Source organism: Tamandua tetradactyla, chromosome 3, assembly GCF_023851605.1.
Source record: "Tamandua tetradactyla isolate mTamTet1 chromosome 3, mTamTet1.pri, whole genome shotgun sequence".
NCBI lineage: Eukaryota > Metazoa > Chordata > Mammalia > Pilosa > Myrmecophagidae > Tamandua > Tamandua tetradactyla.
Genome location: NC_135329.1, coordinates 10478480 through 10499314, shown reverse-complemented (window position 1 = coordinate 10499314; position 20835 = coordinate 10478480). Strand labels below are relative to the sequence as shown.

At 58.2% G+C, this 20835-nt stretch overlaps 1 protein-coding gene across 1 annotated transcript in view; it reads right to left on the bottom strand.

Annotated features, from left to right (window-relative positions):
- Nucleotides 1–364: 364 nt before the first annotated feature.
- Nucleotides 365–20835, bottom strand: part of KCNK3 (potassium two pore domain channel subfamily K member 3) — a 33569-nt gene continuing 13098 nt past the window's right edge. The window contains exon 2 of the mRNA XM_077151821.1: nucleotides 365–1296. Within this exon, the coding sequence (XP_077007936.1) occupies nucleotides 365–1296 (932 nt within the window). The remainder of the gene's footprint in view (nucleotides 1297–20835) is intronic.

Below are 20835 nucleotides of genomic sequence, written 5' to 3'. Positions count from 1 at the left end.
GGGGAGGGGCTGGGTACCAGCAGGGCCTCTGAGGTCTGGGGAGCTCCTTGGATTTCCAAGGGGATAGGAGGCTCCCAGCTTCTGCCTTCCCTTCCCGTGACCCCCTTCTCCCCCCACCCCACCCCCCAAGTTTCACATTTCTCGGAATTTGTAGGGCACGGAAGGGGGCTCCAGGGGCCCTCAGAGCCCAGGCTCCGGCCGGCTGGTGTGAGCAGGCACAGTCGGGGATGGGGCGGGGCCGGGGAAGAGGGTGGGGGCCGAGAACTCCCTGCCCGCTGCCCCTTCTCCCCCAACCCCCGCCACCCTCCCCCCCGGCCCGGCCCGGCCCGGGCCCCCCCACCGTGCGCCCCGCGCCACGGCGCGCTCACACCGAGCTCCTGCGCTTCATGAGGCCGCGGAAGGTGGCCAGGCTGTGCAGGCCGGTGGACACGGAGCTGATGGCCGAGCGCTGCGCCGCGCCGCACAGGCAGCGGTGCGAGGGCGTGTCGCTGTAGCGGCCGCCCGCTCCCGGCGACGAGTGCTCGCCGCACGTGTCGGACGTGGAGAGGTCCCGCGGGATGATCATGGGGATGGAGTACTGCAGCTTCTCGCGGCTCTTGTACCACAGGCACGAGCACATGGACTGGAAGTGCAGCACCTCGGCGTACACGTTGCGGAACCCGCCGCCGCCGCCGCCGCCCACTGCTGCCGCCGCCGCTGTCGCCGAGGCCGCCGCCGCCGCCGAGGCCGCGTCGCCGGGGTGCGCGCTGTCCCCCGCGCCGCCGCCGCCCGCCTGGCCGTTGCGCGTGAGCAGCGCGCGGTGCTCGGCGTCGCGCTTCTCGTCCTCGGCGTTCATGGTCATGAAGCGCAGCACCACGAGGTTGAGGAAGGCGCCGATGACCGTGAGGCCCGTGAGGATGTAGACGAAGCTGAAGGCCACGTACTGCGGCTGCGTCTGCAGCGCCTCGTCCTTCTGCAGCGCCACGTAGTCGCCGAAGCCGATGGTGGTGAGCGTGATGAAGCAGTAGTAGTAGGCCTGGAAGAAGGTCCAGCGCTCGTAGTAGGAGAAGGCGGCGGCGCCGATGCACAGCGTGCTGATGCACGAGAAGAAGCCGATGAGCACCATGTTGGCCATGGACACGTCGGCGCGCCGCAGCCCCAGCCCCTTCTTGGCGCGGTGCAGGAGGTACTTCACGAAGGTGTTGATGCGCTCGCCCAGGCTCTGGAACATGACGAGCGTGAGCGGGATGCCCAGCAGCGCGTAGAACATGCAGAACACCTTGCCGCCATCCGTGCTGGGCGCCGCGTGGCCGTAGCCTGGGGCACAGGGGGCGGGGAGGAGAGAAAGCGTGCGCTGCGGGCCTGCCCTTCCCCAGGCCGCTGCCCCTCTCCCCCGCGGCTCCCGCCCCCCGCCTCCCCCGCGGCTCCCGCGTCCCCGCGTCCCCGCCCCTCCCTGCCCACGCGAGACTGGTCCTTCTTCCTGGGACCCCACCCCCACCCCCACCCCAGGGAGGGCGGGGATACGACAAGGTTTGGGGGGCGCTGCTGTGTCCCCAAGCACCGTGCCAGTCTCTCATCAGTCCTGGACCACCCAGTAGGGTCGGGTGGAAGGAGGAAGGCAAGGACAAGATTTTCCCCGGGTCTCACTGTCTGGGAGTCCGGCAACCGGCCTTTGAGCTGGAGTCAGGCTTCAAAGACGGGACTGTTTAATGTGCCTAGAGAATGTGCCTCTGGGAACTGTTGCACTGAGAGGCAGCAGAGCTGGTGGGGAGGCTCCTGGGTGGTCAGTGGCGCCCCAGGTTTGAGTTGGGTGCCTGTGGGCTTTAATAACATGTTCCGTGTCCCTGCTGGACTCCGCTTTCCTTGGCTGATAGGTGGGGAGGTTGGACTGAATGGGTTCTGATGTCCTGTGATACCTTGTTGGGGGAGGGAAATTGAGGCTTGAATGACTCCCCCATGCTTTCCCTGTGGCTGGCTGAAGCTTGTCGTGAGGGTTGGGGGTGGGTTGGCAACTAGGGACTTGCAGTCTCCCTGGGATGGCTGGGTCCCCCGTGCCAGAGAAGGGCAAAGGAGTAGGTGCCCCATTACCCTCTCCTAGCTGTATGATTGGTGCTCCAGAAGCAGTCCCCAGTCTGGGATGCCAGGTTACCCTCTGTCCCTGGCCCCAGAGTGGGGGTCTGTCCCTGTAGGGAGGTGGCATTACCCTTGGGTGCCTGTGAGGTGTGCTGCCATCCACCAACTCACACACATCCAGGAGTCAACCATCAGGTGGCCATAAGCCAAGAATCTGCCTGGCCACGAGGATGGGGATGGGGAAGTCCCCGGGAGGGGACAGCAGAGGCTGTGGGCACTGGTTCTGGCCCTGTCACAGGTAGCCATGTGACCTTGGCAAACTACCGCCCCTGTCTGAGCATGCGTTCTCATTTGTAGGGTGAGGTCTGCTGCTCCTGGCCCTACTTCCTTCACCAGATTGTTGAGATAATTTATTGCTTTTGTTAATACAGTTATGATAATAAAACAATGCTGGAGTGCTTTCCAGTTTTTCCTCCTTTGTCAGCCTTATCAAAACTTAACTAGCTGCTGCTTCTCCCATGTAGCCTTCCTGGATTCTTCACAGCTGGGCATGAGCTCTGCTTTGAGTGGCATGGAGCATGTTAAGCTTTGAACTCCGGGGCCAATATTATCCCTCCCTCCTGCTCTGTCCCCCAGGGCGCCCAGCAAAGCACTGGCCTTGGGAGAAAGGGGAAGGGTGCACTGGCGGACCTTGTTATGTTCCTTTCTGGCTTCTACCCCCACACTTCCAGCCTTAGCTGGGGGGCCCAAAGCACATTTTTTGGGGGGGCCTCCATGGTCCGGGGATCTCATGGAAGGTGAGCATCCTACCACTGAACCGCCTGTGCAGCCCCAGAGCACATTTGATGAGTTTGTAGCAAGGCAGAAAACTGTGTGCTCTGGTGTCAGATCTGAGTTCAAATCCTGGCTCTGCCGTAGACTGCCGTGTTTTTTAACCTCCCCAGGTTTTCCTCTTGTCATCTGTAAAATGGGGCTGATATATTGCTTCTGCCTCCCAGGTCTTATCGGAGGAGAATGTGAGATAATGTGTGAAAAGCACTTAACCTAGAGCCTAGCACATATCAAATGTTCAATAATGACTTGCTATGATTAATAATGAAGGAAGGGCCAGATTTCCCTCACATTTCCAAGAGAAATGTGAGGCAGCTCAGTTCCAGTAATGCTGGTGTCTCTGCCAGCCCAGGACTATTTGAATCTTCCATTTCCGAGAGGTCTTAGGGATGGCTGCTGGGGGTCTGTGAGGCTGGGGGCGCTGCCCTTAGAGTGGGCACCGCTGCCTGCCATAGATCCAGTGACTGTGCCACCCTCTGTCCAGGGCCCCAACAGTTGAGCTGTTGAGCCTCTGTGCCTGGTTCGTCCGTTCTCCGGCAGGGTGAGAACAGATTGTGCCCGCCAGCTCTGTCGCGGCAGCCAGACCACAACTCACCTCGACAGCTGGGCCGGCCCTGAGCCAGAGCGGCTTCTCGGTCTGTCCTTCTCTGCCTCCCAGGCCAGCCTGGCTCAGGGTGTGGGAAGCCAGGGGTTGGGGGTGGGCCTGGCCCCAACTTGACCACCTGCTGGCTGTGTGACCTTGGGCAAAATGCCTTTCTCTCTCTTGACCTCGCTTGCCTGGTCTGCACTCTGGGGGCAGGGCGTCAGGTGTCGGGGTGGAAGCTGTTAATCCCCACCCTGGCCACCCACCAGAGTTGTCCTCGGAACCTGTGGCATGCCCGGCAGAGCTGTGCAGGTGGGCGTTCACAGGTGACAGGCAGCCTGGGAAACCAGCCCTGGGAGGGCTTCGTCACCTATGCCTTCTTTGGGGCTCCCTATCCCTTAGGAAACCCGAAACCCACCTGCCTGGCAGCCTCACTGCAAAGCTGCAAAGCCCCCAGCTTCAGGGGGCAAGAAATCAGTATCTGAGGCCCACCCGGACCTCTCTAGCTCTCCTTTACAGCCCGTCCTCTTGCTGGCACCCCTCACCCCCACCCAGCAGCCACACCGAAGCCCCTTCCTTACCCTACATGCCCATCCTGCCACTCACCTTCTCCCTGCAAGGTTTTATGCCCACTGTCTCTGCCCATCCAAATCCAAGTGCCCCCCAGGGCTCAGCTTCTGCACCCCCACGCTCACCCTTGCCCCCAGCGGGGATGACAGCTGCTGGCCTGCCCTGCCATTCAGCTGGGCGCATTTCAAAGCCTGTGGCCCATCGAGACTCAGCCTAAGGCTCTCGTCAGCCACCGCCCCATTCAGGACAGCCCCAGCCTTGGGCTCAGGGGCCACCCTGCCCCTTCAGGGTGCGCCCCCAGTCCCTGCCACAGGCTGAAGCTTCATGAGAGCCTCTGACCCTTCAGGTACATTTGTTTTAGTGCTGTATAATGGGGGTCACATTTCGCTTTTCCATGTTAGTATCCTAATATTGCAGCACTGTTGATTTTTTGGGGGGTGGGGTGGGGTGTAAGTGCACAGGCCAGGAATCGAACCCAGATCTTGCACATAGCAGGCAAGAATTTTACCACTGAACCATCCTTGCACACCGCTCCCCCCCTCACCCCGCACGCCAGATACATTTTTAACTTAACTCTCAAATTGCTCCTGCCAGCTCATTATCAGGACACACCCCATGGGGCAATTGGGCGAATGGAGGTTGGAGCCGCCCCCATTAGCTCTTGTCAGGGTTGGGTTAGCCCCGCGAGGGGATTCCAGGCTCTGAGGGGGGAGCCCTGCACCAGGAGCCTCCCCCTCGGGCTTTGATCCCTTGGGCGCGACCCTGAGCTGGAAGTGGCAGAAGTGGCACAGAAGCCTGCTGCCCAGGGAGCAGACGCTTCTCTAGATACTGGGCCGGGGTCAGCATGCCCCTGCCCCTTCTCCTGTCCTGTCGTCACTGAGTGAAAGGGCAGGGGAGCTGTGAGGACCTGCTGACGTCGGCAGGGGCGCCAGCCGGGGTGGGGCCGCTCCCGGGGGACCCTGTAACTTCTGGGAAGTCATCGGGAGTTTGGCAAGGCCTGCCTGCTGCCAGCGGCCCCACCGCCTTCCGGGTCCTTGCCCACGTCAGGCTTGGACTTGTGAGCGAGGGGAAGTCAAAGGAATCCCCCAGCCTCGCCTTCCTGTCCAGTCCCACGCGTCTCTGGGTGACAGGCTCAGTCTGTCCTCTGTGTCACTGACACACACAGGCCGCTCTCTGGGGCTGGTTCTCGAGAACCACCTCTCACAGTATGGGCTGTCCAGTATGTGCTGGACTGATCGGCCACCCAAAAACTCCAGTCACTGCCTCTCAGAACTCTGAGCAGGGCTTCCGTACTGTTCCTGCCCCTCCCCCTAGCAGTCCTTCCATGAAACCCATCACAGACTTCAAGGCTCTTTGAAGCAGAAGGGCCCTCAGTGACCATTCGGCCCAGGCCTGACATGGTACAGATGAGGAAATGGAGGCCCAGAGAGGAAAAGCCACCTGCTGAAGGCTGCACAGCAGGTGAATGGCAGGGCCAGGGCTTTAACCTGAGATACCAGATCCTAAAGCCAATGTGTGTCCTGTGCGCTCTGCCTCGGGCGCTGGGGTGACGGGAGCAGTACCCGCTCCCTCCACAGGCCCAGCAGCCCTGCTTGGGAGCATGAGCTAAGAGGTGGCACCGGAGCCTGGCTGGAAACCCAGGTTCTCCGTGGGCAGGCTCGAGGCAGGAGGAGCACATGAATGGGTGCAGGGCTGGGGCGGGAACCTCTGGACCTCAGTTCTCTTTTCCTCCTGCCATCACCAAGGAGCCTAGAAACCAGCTGCAGCCCTGTCTTCCAGAGAGATGCAGCAGGCTGGGGGCCTTGTCCTCTCTCTATGGGTCTTTCTCTCCCTGCAGCCTGTTTCCTTTTAGGTAAAGCTCAGCCAGTCACTCTGGGCCCTTGATGGTGGCCTTGGCCGGCCTGGGCTCATCTGCCTGTCCCCCACTGGCCTCTCCTGCCGGCCGATCTGCCTCACCTCCAACCCCTGGCCTAGCCAGCAGCAAGGTCACAGCTCCGGGAGGAGGAGAGAATCGGGGTGGGGGTGGGGGGCTAAAAGAAGAGATCAGAGGGCTCACCTGACCCTGACTCACCTTTGTGCCTTGGGCGAGTGACCTCCCCTGCTCTGGGCCTCAGTTTCCCTCATCCATGACACGGGAGGAAAGACAAGACATCCATTACAGCTACGATGCCCTTCGTTATTTTCTCTCTTCACCCTCCTGTTCACAGAGGCTCAATTCTGAGCAATTGTATTTATTAAGTGTGATGTGTTCATCAGTGCAGTGTTTTGCTGTACAAAATTGGCAGAGTAGATCATTGTTAGAGCTGTGATCTATTTACCTTTCCCATTAAAATTAATTAAGAATGTATCTGCCAATCAGAGCTTCTGATTTGCATAGGGTAACGGATTCTGTGAGGCTGAATTAAGTTATTGTTCATTCTTGAACTACTGAAAAATTATGAGGACTCTCTGCAGTTTCTTGGAATGGTTAATAGCACAGGTTCCAGAGCAAACAGCTTTCCATCTCGACCAAGTTAAGTCTTTGTGCCTCAGTTTCCTCATCTGAAAAATAGTAATAATGATGTATTTCCTTCATGGAATTGCTGCTGGGATTTGATGAGTTAATAGAGTTAAAATGCTAAGGATCTGGGGAATATTTTTTTGAAATTCCAAGATCAAGATGGTCTTTCAAATTCCTTTTAGTGCCAACATTCTATAGTCAGTGTTTCCCAGAGTTAACTTCCTGGGACTGCTGGATGAGCAAAGGGTTGCTTGGTTCAATCACATGGGGGAAATGCTGAATTAAACAGGATTTGAAGTTCTCAGAGCCATGCAGATGCTGATGTGCAAGGTCAGCCCAAGTTGACAGAATGTGCTCAGTTTCCCCTTTTATTTGACCTGAATACATTTTTCTGCACATGGCTGCAAAAGTGTTCTTGGGAACACAGTTTGGGCACTGCCCCTCTGTAACATCAGTGACGCTAAGGCCCTTCCAGGTTCCCAGCTGAGATGGTTTTTCTGACCTCGGGTGGCCCAGCCCTTCTGTAGGTTTGAGACACGCAGCCCCTGGAATGGCAGCTGTGACCCATTTCCCTGCAGCCCTACTTATCTAAGGTAAATAGATGTCCTGATGAGTCTAATGTTTGCCCTACGGGAAGATAGAGGAGGCGACCTGTGTCCTTAGGGAAGGCTGGGCTGGTGCAAAGCTGAAAGGGGGAGGGGGCCTGGGATGGGGCGACAGAGGGAGCTTCCTGGGCTCAGCCTAGGAAAGGGCCCACCCTGGGCCCTCTGTAGGGCCCACGGGCACAGAAAGGGGGCACCACCCCCCGCGGTCTGGAGATGGCAACAGTGTGGAGCCAGGAAGTGGGAGCCAGGCCCCGTGGGAACCATTTGGTGTGTTAAAGGAGATGAGGTTGAAGGAAGCCGACAGGGGATTGCCCAGGGCCCTGGGAGGCTGGAGAGAGCACAAGTTCCATTCCTTCAGCTGCCCCCCCACCCTCCCACCCCTATTGCCCGAGAAGCTTTACCGCTCCTTCCCAGCAGCTGCTCATAGCCCGCATTTGTGTCTGTGTTAAGGAGTAGTTGTCCCAGGGCTCTGAGCTCCCAGAGACCGGTCCTCCTGGGGGATCCCAGACAGGGCCTGGGGGCAGCTGGAAATGCTGTTCAGTGGGGATGTCCCTAGCTCCCCCAGCCCAAGTGTGCAGTGGGGGTGAGAGAAAACTCCCCTTCAGTGCAAATGAGGTCAGAAGGAACCCTTCCCAGGCCCACCCGGCCTGGCACTGGGGTAGGGGTAGGGGAGGGGTAGGGGCCAGCGCAGGGAGCCAGGTCTGGAGTTTGTCCCCCTCCAGTCCAGAGCTCCCAGAAGGACAGCTCCGAGGAACAGCACCCCTTCCTCCCTCCCTCCACCCTGCCCCTTTCCAAGGCCTCGCTTCCCCTCCTCCCATCTCTTCTTTCCGCTCCCATTCTCCACCAGCAGACCTCTCCCTGCTCCTTCCTTTCCCCCAAACTTTCCACTTATGGGCCCACTGCTCTCTGCACCCTCTCCTTTAGCTCATCCCCCACCCCAATCCCAGCAGGTGCCCCTATTACTTGGATTCAGGGGCCTCTGGTATAAGGCAGCCCCTGAGGCCCCCATCCCCCACTTTGGCCCACGTGGGATGGGGGAGGGCTGAAGGGGAGGGTGCTGGTGTCATGGAAAATCCCTGCGGCCGCCAAGGTCAGTGTTTGCAGACACAGCTTGGCGTACAGCCAGCCTGCCTCCCCGGCCAGCTCCCTCTGGCCCGGCCCCGAGGCCAGCTCTGCTCAGGGGCCCTCAGAGACACCCTGGGCTGCTCTAGGTGGCTGGGGTGGCAGCCGTCAGTCTGGGGTGTGGAAACTCTGTGGTTCAATTTGCTCATTTTATAGATGGGTAAACTGAGGCCCAGAGAGGGGCAGGGGCCAGCTGAGATCATAGCGAGTCAGTGACAGAGCCAGGACTGGAATCCAGGATCCCCTGTCCCAGCTGAGCACTCTCTCTACTGTCCCCCTCTGCAGAGTGGAACACCCTAAAGTCTCTGACAGTCCAGGGAGGCTGGGTTAAAAACTTCCATTCAATCAAGGGTCAGCTCAAGGTTGTACTAGGCTTGGACTTGACAGGGCAGGGGCAGGAGACCCAGATGATGAAATCAAGGTCCCTGACCTCAAAATACTTGATTCTGGGAGTGAATCAGCTGAAACAGCTCAGTGAAAGCAACTCTGAAAATGTCAAAGCCCAAGACTAAGAAAGGGTTATTATCATACGGATTATAACAACGTGCAGCAAAGGAGGTCGGTGCTTTAGGAGGGATTTAAGCCAGGGACTGGAGGTAGAGAACTTCCAGCTGGGGTGTCAGGGAGGGCTTCATGGAGGAGGTGGCATTTTGCTGGGCTCTGAAGGATGGATAGGAAAGGCAGGGTCCTGACAGAGGGCACCTGCTGAAGCAAAGATATAAGGCTAGGAAGACACAAGGCACATTTGGGGCAGGGGAGACAGCCCTGCCTGGGGTTGATGGGGGTTCTTGCAGATGGGGGCGGGGTGGGGAATGGTGGACGCTCTCAGGAAGGTGGCTTCGCAACAGACATCGAGACCCTCAGAATTGTTCCCACCCAGTGACCTTTGCAATGCCACTTCTAGGAATCTCAGCTGGGAAAATAACCAGAAATTGTAACCAAGATTTATGAACAAGGAAGTTTATAGCAGCATTTTCATTGTGAAAAATTGTAAACAGTCAAATGTTCACTAATAGGATTTGGTTAAACATATTAAGGTATATTTATGAGGCAGAATATTACGCAGCCATTAAAACGCTGTTCTTGAGGAGTGTTTAACTGCCATATAATGTTAAACGAAAGCAGTGGGATATGGCGCTTTATGTAGAGTGTAATCTGACTGTAAATATATATATATACACACACACATGCACACATACACAGAAAAAGGAGCTGAAGGAATTACACTAAAAAGCTCAGAGTTTATCTCTGAATAATGGGATCATGGTTGATTTTAAGTTTCTTTGTAGACATTATCTGTTTGCTCAACAACAAGCGAAACCCTTCAACGTAGAAAATACTATTACAGGAATCGCACCACTACCACTTTTTCTGGTTTTCTTGACAGGCAGCTTCTGGGGAGAGGGGGCAGGACCTTCTCCCATAGGTGTGGGGACCCATAATCCTGGCATCCCTCGCAGGGCGGAGGCTGGTGGGAGATGGGAGATGGGGGTGGCGGTCGGAAGGTCCCTGTCATGGCCCCGCTGTCAGGAGCTCCGATCTGAACTAGAGGGAAACAGAGAACTTGGCGGGGCCAGGAGAGAAGAGGGGAGGGGAAGGGGGGGGAGGGGGGAGAGCAGTTCCATTTGTGAGCCAGCCGGTTCCATTTGTGGGTTACCACTGCAAGCTCCACGGAGGCAGGAGGTTGGTCTTTTTCTTTTGTTCACTGCCATTTGCCCCACACCTGGAATAGTGCCTGGCATAGAGTTGGCACTTATTGAATACTTGTGGGATGCATGAATTGGGGAAAAGGAGGCATGGAATCTGAGCCTGCGGTCCGAATGAGGTGGAGACAGGGAGGAGGGGACAGTGTGAGGCTGGGGGCCGGCAGGGGGACATCTTTGGGCGGCAGCCAGCCACCGGCCCTGGGGGGTCCTGGGCAGGCCACCTGGGGGTATGTTCTAGGCCAGCTCCTGAACCAGGTGTCCGAGGCCCAGGCCTGTGTCCTTCTGGCCAGCAGGACAAGGCATCTGTGAGCTCAGAACTTCTCATAGATTGGATCTGGTGGGGTTTTAATGAAATCAATCCACCAGGGACTGCCTGGTGTGGAGAAAGGCACTCTAAGGCCCAGTTGAAAATGGACTTGGCCATCCTTGCTGAGAGATACCAGGCTGGCCCCTGAGCCCCTTCTTTAAAGGCTGGCTCTGTAACTCTGGCATCTGCCTGGCCCAAGTCTTACACATTTATTCTCCCTGGCTTTTCTCATCTTGCAAGGAGGAGAACTGGACATCTCCTTGTCAGACTCCCTGGGCAGGGATGAACTGCTCCCAGGAAGATGCCCTGTTGTGTCCTGGGGACTCGGTGGCCAGGCCAGCTCCCTGTTCCTTGTCGGCTGCACTGCGTGTCCTGGAGCTGCTTGAAACCTCACCGCCCAGCAGGGTCATGGGGGTGGGGCAGGGACCTACGGGGGTGAGGGGCCCAGGCACTAGAGGGCACTGCCCAGGGCATCAGGGGACCTGGCTCCTGTCCTGGCATGGCCATCACCTTGCTGTAGGACAGGCCTCAGCTAACGCTTTCTGTCAAGGGCCAGATAGGAAACATGTCAGGCTGGGCAGGCTGTACATTCTCTCACAACCACTCAGCTCTGCCTTCATAGCATGAAAGTAGCCTTAGATGACCTGTCAACGGATAAACATGGCCATGTTTCAATAAAACTTTATTTGCCCAAACAGGCACGGGTCGGATTCAGCCCACAGCCATGGTTTGCTGTAGGGCCTTCGGTAAGCCATGCCTCAGTGATTAGAAGGTCCCTAAGGTCTTTTTTCTCTGACAAGTCATATTTTAGGATTTTACAAATCGCTAGCCACTCCCTACCCCATTCCATGTTCCATGCACAGGACCCAAGTGGAGAAATGAGTTTTGAGCAGTGTCCCAGGCCAAAACCAGAATGTGGAATTAGAATCGACAGCTCTTTGGAGGGCCAGTGCTGCATTTGTACAGGTCTGGACACTGCTCATGCTCATTTCTTCTGCCTGATGGGCTTCTACTCCTCCATCAAAACCCATCTCAAAGGTCACCTCCTCTGTGAAGCCTTCCCTGATCCCATCCACCCTCCCACACCTAAATAAGTGCCCCTGGAGCCCTTTGTTCATTACTCGCCATCCCTCACACACCCATCCGTTCAACCAGCAGACATTCTGAGTCCTTAATATGTGCAGTGCTCTAAGTTCTATAATAATAATTCTTTGTATTTCATTTGTGCTGGGCTTCATCATTTACAAAGCACTTTCTGTTCATTCCACTTTTGAGTTTGCACAGCAGTACTGTAGAGGAGGTTTTATTATTCCTATTTTGCAGATGTGAAAACTGAGGACCAGCAAAGTGATGTTTCATCTCAGACCAAACTTGAAATCCTAAGGTAGTTCTCTTTCCACTCTACTTGGCTGCCCCAGGATTCTTTGCACTGGAATGGAGGTCAGAAGACTTGACTTCTGGTTCCAGCTGTGCCGCCATGGTAGCAGGCAAGACTCCGACCCTCTCTGGGCCTCGAGTTCCTCCTCTGGGAAAGTAATGGTCCACAGGAGAGCTTCTTGATGTCCTGTGACCTTCTAGGGCCATGTCCTCTCCCTCCACACACAATGGAAGAAGCAGGCACCTCAGTGGGAATGGTCAGACAAAGGAAAAGAGCGGCTGTCAGGTCCCCAGAGTAATGGCACTGGGGCTCTGGGGGCAGATTGGATCCACGGCTGCCTGAGCTCATGCTTGTCTGCAGAGTTGTTGCAAGTGGCACCGATCAGATGCTGCGGGATGGTGAGAACTCGGGCTGTTCTGGAAGGGGAGGGTGGGAGCTGCGCTAGCCTGGTCAATCCTGCTCAGTGTAGTGTTCCCCCAGGAAGCTAAGCCATGAGGACCCTTTGGAGACATCCCCCTCCTCCCCTTTGGCCTCCCAGCACGCAGGGGCCACAAGTCATGGGGACAGGGGGGGACAGCCGCATGTCCCCGCCCAAGTCTCCACACTGGAGCATTTGGGGAGTCTCATTGGTCCCCAGGTTCTCCCCACTGACTGCTGAGCCCTGGGTCCGCTAGTGGCCCCCTCCTCCCATTTAGTTCTTGAGACTGGTTTCTGGGGCTTGGATCTGATTCTTTTTGCATCATTCTTTTTTCCATCTCTGGTCACACTGAATATAAAGCTCACACATATTGAGCATTTGCGTTCCAGGTCCTGTCCTAAGTGCTTTACGTGCATTTCTTCATTTAAGCTTCCCGACCACCTCACGGGAGAAGTAGATTATCTGCATTTTACAGATATGAAAACTGAGGCTCAGAAGTTTTATTAACTCATGCAAGACCACACAGCTAGCGAGTGGCTGAGCTGGGGTGCAAGTGCGGGGCTGTCTCCTGGTCCAGCCCAACCCAGGCTAGTGGAATAAATGCTGCCATCTGGACAGCAGGTGCCCAGCCCAGGAGGCTGATTGGCCAAGGCCTTGCAGGCCTGTGGCAGAGCCAGGCCTTCCTTGGCCGAGTCCTGCTGTCTCTGTCTTCTGTATCTTGGTGGCCTCTGGGACCTCTGGGCCAGGGCCAGGGTTTGGGGTCCATGACCCAACGGGGCTGGAGTGGCAGCTTCGTGAAGGGCTCCCCTTAAGGTTGTTCTGGGAATGCACTGGCATGGAGAGGGTCAGCAGCACATTTCCTTGTCATCATAGCAGCGTGCTCTCTCCATCTAAGCATCCTTCTCCTGCCCAGCCAGGCCTGAGGGTGCTTGGGTCTCCCCAGAGGGCCCGCCCACTGGCCTGAGCCAGGGAGCAGGAGGTGGCTGGTAGCCAGCCCTGGGAGAAGACACTCTGCCTGGAAGAGGGGTGTGTGGTCCCTGGGGAGGCTGATGGGGAAGCAGGGACCTCAGGGAGCCCCCAGTTCTTGGCTGAGCTCAGGAAAATCAGCAGGGGGAAAAATGACTCCATTCCCTCTTAGCTTGTCTTCATTAATTAATTCAGCAAGCATTTCCTGGCCACCTACTGTTCTGTGCCAGGCGTCGGGCTAAGTGCTGGGAGAGGAAGCAGAGAGGAGTCCGGCTCCATCCTGCCCTCGGGGGAGAGAGCCTGGCCCCGGGCAGGTGGGGAGCTTGGCCTTGTAGGTAAAGACTTGTCCTGAGGAGTGCTAAGTCTGGGCAGAGGGGCCCACCTGAACTGTGGGCACCAGAAGCTGCAGAGGGGAGCCCGAAGGCCCTGCAGTCTAGCCAGAGCTCCTGGGGCTGGGAGCACGTTTCCCCATTCCAAAGTGGCCCCTGGAGCCCTGGAAGTAGTCTCATGAGCAGGGTCAGTGTGAACCCCTGCTGTCACTAGAAATGGGATCACGGTCACTGGCTGAGACCATACTCTCTTTTCCTCTCCTTCCCTCCCTTCTTTCCTTCTATTATTATTATTATTTGCCATTTATTAAACTTTTAATTTTAGAACCGTTTCAGATACGTAGAATTACTGTGAAGATCTCCCTTCCTTTTTTAAACACTCAGCACCTCCTGTCTGTGGATGCATGGCTGGCTGTGCGTTTCCCCCTCCCAAGAAGCTGCCCCCTGCTTTGGTCCATGGCAGCCCCTCCTCTCTGCTCTCCACATACGCCCCCCCCCACCCCGCCACTTGCTTGGCCCCTCAAGGTGGAGGCTGCCTGGCATATTTACCCACCTCCTGTGCATGGGGTGCCTCCATGAGCAAAGCTCCTTTTAGGAAAGTCTGCCTGTGCGGGATGGGGGGCCGGGGTGCCATCCACAGGACAAGCCTTTTGAGACCCTCTCAGGGCGCCAGCCTGGTCCCCTGGGTGGGGTCTCATCTCCTGGGTCGCCCCTCCTGGACAGCAGGTGGGGGTGGGAAGAGGGAGGGAGGGCACGAAGGCGGCAGGAGAGAAAGGGAGGGCGTTCGCAGGCCGGACCAGAACCCAGGCCGCTCTGCAGGCAGCGCCTCGCAGCTAACCTTGCCATCAGGAACCCCAGTGGCTTAGCAGAACCTGGACAACATGTCCCCACACTCCATGCGAGCCTCAGGGCAGCCTCTAGGTCTTGCAGTCTGGGTGCCCTGCATACAGCAGGCGCTCAAACCACAGGGGCATGGGACATGGCCTCCTGCCACCTGTCCTTTGAGCCCCTCCCCTGCTTTCTGCCAGGCTGATGGCCCCCGAGTGGCCAGTCCCCTCCTGGCGCCCTGTGGCAGGTTCTCTTAGGAGACCCCAGCTGTCTCAGTGTGGGCCTGGGCCAGCCGGCGCAGGAGGGGAAGACGGGGCTGGAGGGCCGGGGTGCAGGCCCGAGGGAGGCTGCCTGTGGTCGTAGGTTTGGGATACCTGAAACTGTCCCCTCATCCCCAAAAGGCCTGATCAAGTTGGGGGGTAGTGGTGGCTTGGCAGTCCTTCATAGCATGTGACCCCGGCCCAGGCCCCAGCGATGGTCCAGGATGGATACCTGACCCAGGTGGACCCAAGCCATCAGCCGGGCAGGGCCAATCGGGGTCTGCCTTCTAGGAATCCTGATCGGCATGTGAGGGGCTGGGCCAACTTTGGGGAGCTCAGCCACAGGTCCCAGTGGGGACCTGGGTGGGCCAACGAGACATGCAAGCCAGGGTGGCAGGGACGAGAAGCCAGAGAATGGCCGAGGGAAGCAGAGGCAGGGATAGTGCATTGGCCGAGCGGTGCTGTTTCCTAAGAGACGCCCTCCTTTACCTGCACTGGTCTAAAGGGTGCTGTGCCCTGGCTAGGCCCAGCTGCTCCAGATGGGGGGCTAGTCCCCAAGCCCCTCATCCCAGGTGTCCCCTGCCAGGTGAGCCACCAGCAGAAGGACCCTGGCTTGGTTTCAGGAGACCCCTAGGGCACAGTACTTCACAGTGTGAGCTTCACTGAATGACAGGGCAGCGCCATGTGGCTGGGGACACTGAAGCCAGGAAAGGGCAGGTGTCTTGCCCAAGGCTGTGACGTGGGAGCTGGACCTGGGCTCTGGGTCTTCTGATTCCAGGCCCTCTCTGCTCTCTGATCCCGTCTCCTACCAGGTAGCTGGAGTCCTTGGAATTGGGAATAACCGTGTGTAAAGGTGGAGGGCTCGGGACGGAGGAGCTGTTTTAATAATAATAATAATAATTATTATTATTATTATTATTATGAGCACAGCTCTGAGCTGTCACCTCTCAGAAGCTTCCCCTTAGCTCCCCAAATCTCCACAGTACAGCCTGGGGCTCCTCCAGCCTGTCCATCCTCACCTGACCGGCCCCCAAACCTGGCGTGCTCTCCCCCGACTCCCCGAGGCTCCGGGCCTCTCGGCTGCAGCCATTGTGTGCCCCCACCTCCCCCCCCAACCCCGCCACCTCGGATGCACATGGAGACCCCCTGCTGCCTGGAGTCCCCTCCCCCAGCTCTGTCACCCTCCAAAGACAGTTCCCAGGCTGTGTGCTCTGGGGCCGCCTTCCGGAAACCCCGCCGTGAACAGCCTCCTCTGCCAGGCACTGGGTTTGCACGGCCCACCTTGCCCGGTGCCCACGGCGGGCACCCAGAGAATGGATGGGGCCGGTCGTGACGGACGGGGTGGGTTTGCAGGGGAGGCTGGCCCCCGTCACCTGCTCCCCGCTGTCCTCTGTGGTCGTGGCTGGTGGCCCAGACAGCCCTGGGCTTGCAGGGAATTTGGGAGCAGATGGCAGGAGACGTGAAGGAGGCTTTTCTGAGGCTCAGCACCCTCCCGGGCCCGGGAGCTCGGATGGGGCAGGCTGGCAGGGTGCCCAGGAGGACAGGGAAGGGCTCCAGGCAACAGGGACTTCGGCCTGGAGGCAGCTGCCGAAACCTTCTCTGCCTCTGTGCCCGCCTGCACATGGGGTGACCCCACCTGCACACTCATACACGTATGCACACACACACACACACACACACGCACACACACACACGCACGCACACTCTAGCACCCGCACGCCCCCGACGGGGTCTCTGGGCCCAGCTCTGTCACACCCAGGCAGAGGTGACAAGAAAAGCGTGGCCGGCGACTCTTCCCTGGGGAAACAGGGAAGTCAGCGTCTCAGCAGAGGGTCCCGGGAGCCCCTCGCGGGACCTGGCTCAGGGTGTCCCCTCCAGACCCGGGCTGCGGGGAGCTGAGAAGGCCGCCGAGTCCTCCCTCCCCCACGCAGGCCCAGCCTAGGCAGGAGTAGGTCCCTACGCAGGCCGCAGGCCGAGGCGCCCCCACTCTCCAGGGAAACATGCTCCCCCTCGGAAACACTGCTCGCGTGGAGTGAAATTACCAAGGCTCGCGCCTTCTCCCCTCCCCATTCCCCCCAAGCCTGTCCTCCGCGGGGGACAGAAAACAGCCATCACCATCTGGGGGAGATATGGGGGCTCCCCTCGCTGCCCCTCCATTTCTAGACTTGCCCCTCTCCTCCGAGCTCAGCCTTTTCAATACTCCCTTCCACACGCCCGTTCACAGCCCAGAGCCGGACAAGGGAGCGGCGGGGTGGGGAGAACAGGAGAAGGACACACGGCTCCCCAAAGCACTGGCATCCTGAGCTTGCTTTTTATCGTGCCAAGAGCCCTCAGCTGGGCAGCCTCCCCGGGACCCGGCTCTTGCCAGCTCCTGCTCACAAGCACCCCTCCATACATGGGCCCCCCATCCCCTAACCCCGTGTGGAATCCGGGTGCTGACTTTCTCTGCACTTTACTTTCCTCAAATGATTAAATGCCTCTGTCACCACTCCCTCCTCCCCCGCTGAAAACAACACCAGCCGACATTTATATAGTACTTACTAGGTGCCAGGCGCTGCTCTGGGTGAGCTAATATATGTATCTCGTTTAATCCTCAAACAACTCTATTCCAGGTGTTAGTATAGTCCCCATTTAAAGATGTGGGAACTGTGCCACAGAGAGGGTAAGTGAATTGCTTCAGGTCACACAGCAGGCACATGGCAGAGCCGGGCACTCCCTAGCATTGTGCTTTCTAGTGCCTCTGTGTGCTTTGCCCCCTCCCCCCTTCTCCCCTCCCAGCTGTGCTCTGAACTGCCTGCCAACCTTGAACCTTGGTCTCATTCTGGGGGTCAGAGAACTATTGCTCCCTCTCGCCAACTAGGATGCCCACATTTCACCCACTAAGACTACTTTGCCTGAGGACATCAGAAGTCTCCTGGATGCCAAACCTAGTACCGTGTGGGTGGGGCTGCCCCAGCATGATGGCACTTCGGGGGGCAAATTAGAAAGGGGGGCCTCGGGGTTGATGCAGTCACCCCCCTGCCCTGGGAGTTCATGGCTTGGTGAGCAGAGCACAGGCTAGACTGCAGCCCCCGCCAGCCCTGCAGCCGGGTGCTTCTGGACGGTGCACGACCTGGACGGTCACACACGGCTGCCCTTGCTGTTGGCCAGGACTTTGGCTTATCTTTGGACGCCCCAGCCACCTGTTGCCCGCTGCATCTTTGCAGTCTGGCCCCCTTCCTTTTCCTCCACCCTGAGTGCGGAGTGGGCCAACGCCCTGCCCACGCTGCCCTGATACTGGCCCAGGGGAGGCCACCGCGACCTTGCCTTCAGCTCTGACTCATGCATTGTCCAGCCACCACCTGCCTGGACCATGAGCACCCAAGCCTGGCCTGGCCACCTGAACCAGCATTGTCCTCCAAGCTGGCCCTTTCTGCACTGCGTCGTTTCTGTTCATGTCCTTGTTCCAACAGTCACGACCATAGCCTCGGCCATCACCCGTTCCAGTCTGCACTCAGGCAGCAGCTTCCTAACTGCCACCCCCAGTGGCTTCCCGTCTCCCACACACCTACTTCAGATTATGCTCTACTCTGCAGATGTCACTCTGCTGCTCCAAAACCTTCCATGACTCCCCATCGCCTACAGGGCAAACAGCCTGCCTGCCTTTCAACGGCCTCTACAATATGTCCCTGACATAATGTACCAGCCCTTGCCATTGCAATTCCGTACCTTGTTGGAAAGGTTTTTGTTTTTTTTTTTTGTTTTTTTTTTTTTGGCTTGGGCAGGCTCTAGGAATTGAACCCAGGTCTCTGGCATGGCAGGTGAGAATTCTGCCACTGAACCACTGTTGCACCACCCTGGAAAGGGCTTTGGAGCTAACTTTTGGCAATGCTTTCCTGGAGCTAAGCTCTCTGGAAGGCTGCCTGAGAGGGGGAGGTGCTAGAGCAGAGGTGGCCCTGCCCTTGGCCCCTCATCCCAAGCCCAAGTCTTTTAAAGGTTGCCAGCAGCCTGCCAGCTGCCCTTTGCCCCAAGTGGCCTGGATTAAAGTTCAGCCAGACTGAAAATGTAGAAGGGGTGGGCCACAGATGGACGGCAACAAAGGAGCCCCTCCCAGGCCGAGAGTCACCCTCCCAGGGAGAAAGCCGTGGCTTGGGGGACCTTCAGTAGGAGAGTGTGTTTGCCTGGGAAGCTAGGCACAACATTCCTTAGTTTGTGCAGCATTTGAGTTTACTGCTCGCTTTTGTGTGTTTCAACAGTGTTGCGCTCTCACTAAGCCATTCAGGAATGAAGAAGCTGAGCTCCGACAGGTGCTGTGACCTGGCCAAAGCCACATGATGTGTGTGTCTGAGACAGGGTGGAGATGTGGGAGTTTGATTTCCCGGAGATCTTCCGCGGCCAGGCACCCAGGGTTTCGGCGCAGCGGGAACCTCTCTTGCAACCCAGGCCGAGGTTGGTTAACTCTGGCACTCTGCGGGGAGCCGGGATGGGGGGCACACCTACCCTCCTCTGTTCCTGGTCCAGACTGGCACCAGCACCTGGGGAGGACAGCCGGCCAGCCACGTGCCAGTGTCGCTTTAAAAATAAACCAGGGAAGATCGAGGCTTAAAAATAACTCGGGGATGTGTAAGGAGTTAATCACTGCTGCAGCCCTCCCCCTGCTCCCCCCTACGCCCCCCACCCCCTCCTATCAGGCTTCCAGGAGTGCAGGGCTGGGTCCCAGTGGCGTGTCCCCTACAGGAAAGAGCTGGGTACCAGGACACCCCCTGGAGCAGCGGGTGGGGGTGGGGTGTAGGCAGGGACCCGGAGTGGCAGAGGCAGAGGCAGCTCTACCCGTCCTGGGCTGCCCCTCAGCTCAGGCCAGGAGGGAAGGCAGGGCAGGAGGGGAGCCCTCAGGCAGGCTAGTCAGGGCGCAGGCTGGGCAGAGAGCTGGGTCCCTGAGCTTGTCACTGGGCTTCTCGCTGTATCCCGCATTGTCTCTGGGCTCGGCCCTCGACTTCCCCCTGGACTCACCCTGGCTCCAAAAGGGACTTTTGGTTCTGCCCTCCCACCTCTTCTCCAGAGCATAGGTGATGATGGCTGGTTTTGCCAATTGTGTCTTCCTTCCTAGGGCCCCAGACCAGCCCTTCTCACCCTATCATTCTCTCGGGAGGACGTGCCGAGGCCCTGCTCACCCTATCAGCACGCACCCACGCATGGCCGTTCTGGCAGCCCCCCCCAGGCAGCCCTGCCCGTAAGCTCCATCTCCGGACCCTCAGTGCCAAGCTGGGGCTGGACTGAGGCCCCACCCGGCCCCCCGAGACCGCAGGCTCCCTCCCAAAGAGCGTCAGGGAGGCAGGAGGAGCCCACGCCTGTGTCCTGGGGGGGGGGTTCAGGTTCCTCCCAAACTCTCAGACACTGTCGCAGGCCCCCACCTTTGGCAGAGAGCTGCAGGCACATCCTGCAGTGATGGGGAGGGAGGGTGGGGGTCGCGGGGCCTAGCTGAGGATGCAGCAGAGGTTGGGCGGGTAGGGATCAAAGAGGGAAAGCAGCGATTTCCTGGAGGAGGGGGCAGAGGCCAAGCCTGCTGGGAGCTGACAGAAATGATCAAAGGACAAAGATGGATGGGGAAGTGGGAGGGGATATGGAAAGAAACAGCAAGGGTGGGGGTGGGGGGGCCCGTCAGCCAGAGCTGGCAGGGTTTTGGGGGACAGAGCGCGAAGAGCAGGGGCTTTGAGGTTCTAGCAGCCTTAGCGGGCACCAGCCCTGGGCCGACAACTTCGCCGGGCCTCGGGCCCCATGTGCTTAATGGATGGATGGATGAGCAGCCCCCAGCCCCAGGCCTCAGCAGGGGGTCCGGGGTTGGTGCCCTTCCCGCCTCTCCTGGAATGCAGCCCCTCTGCTGTTCACCTTGGACTCGAGAGGTGAAAGAGCCCCACCCCACGCCACTGTCCCTCCTCGCTCCCGAAATGAGCTGTTATCTCTAGGGCCATGTGTAAGGTCCATGTCGCCACCCACCCCCCACATTGCCCAAACCATGGATTCCATAAATAAGCATCTCAAGTTAACCTGTACGTCTGCCATGGAAGTCTTGCCTCTCTCTCTTCCAATCCTGGCTGACCGTCCTGACCTTCCACCCGACGTCCCAAGCACAGCAGGTCCAGTGGACTATTCCCTCTCTCTCTCTCCACCTTCCCCTGAGCCTTTGGGACCCCACACTTCTGGGTTTCCTTCTGAGCCTCCTCGCGGACCCCCCTGCCTAGCTTGCCCTCCTGGGGTGTATCCTTTGCTCTTTCTCCAGCCATACCCTCTCCCCGGCCAAGCTCATCTAGCTAAATAAGTCAGATTTATCTCCCAGCCTTGATCTCTCCCTGGAGCTGCAGATTTGTATATCTCACAGCCTTCATGGGTTCATAAATTAGCAT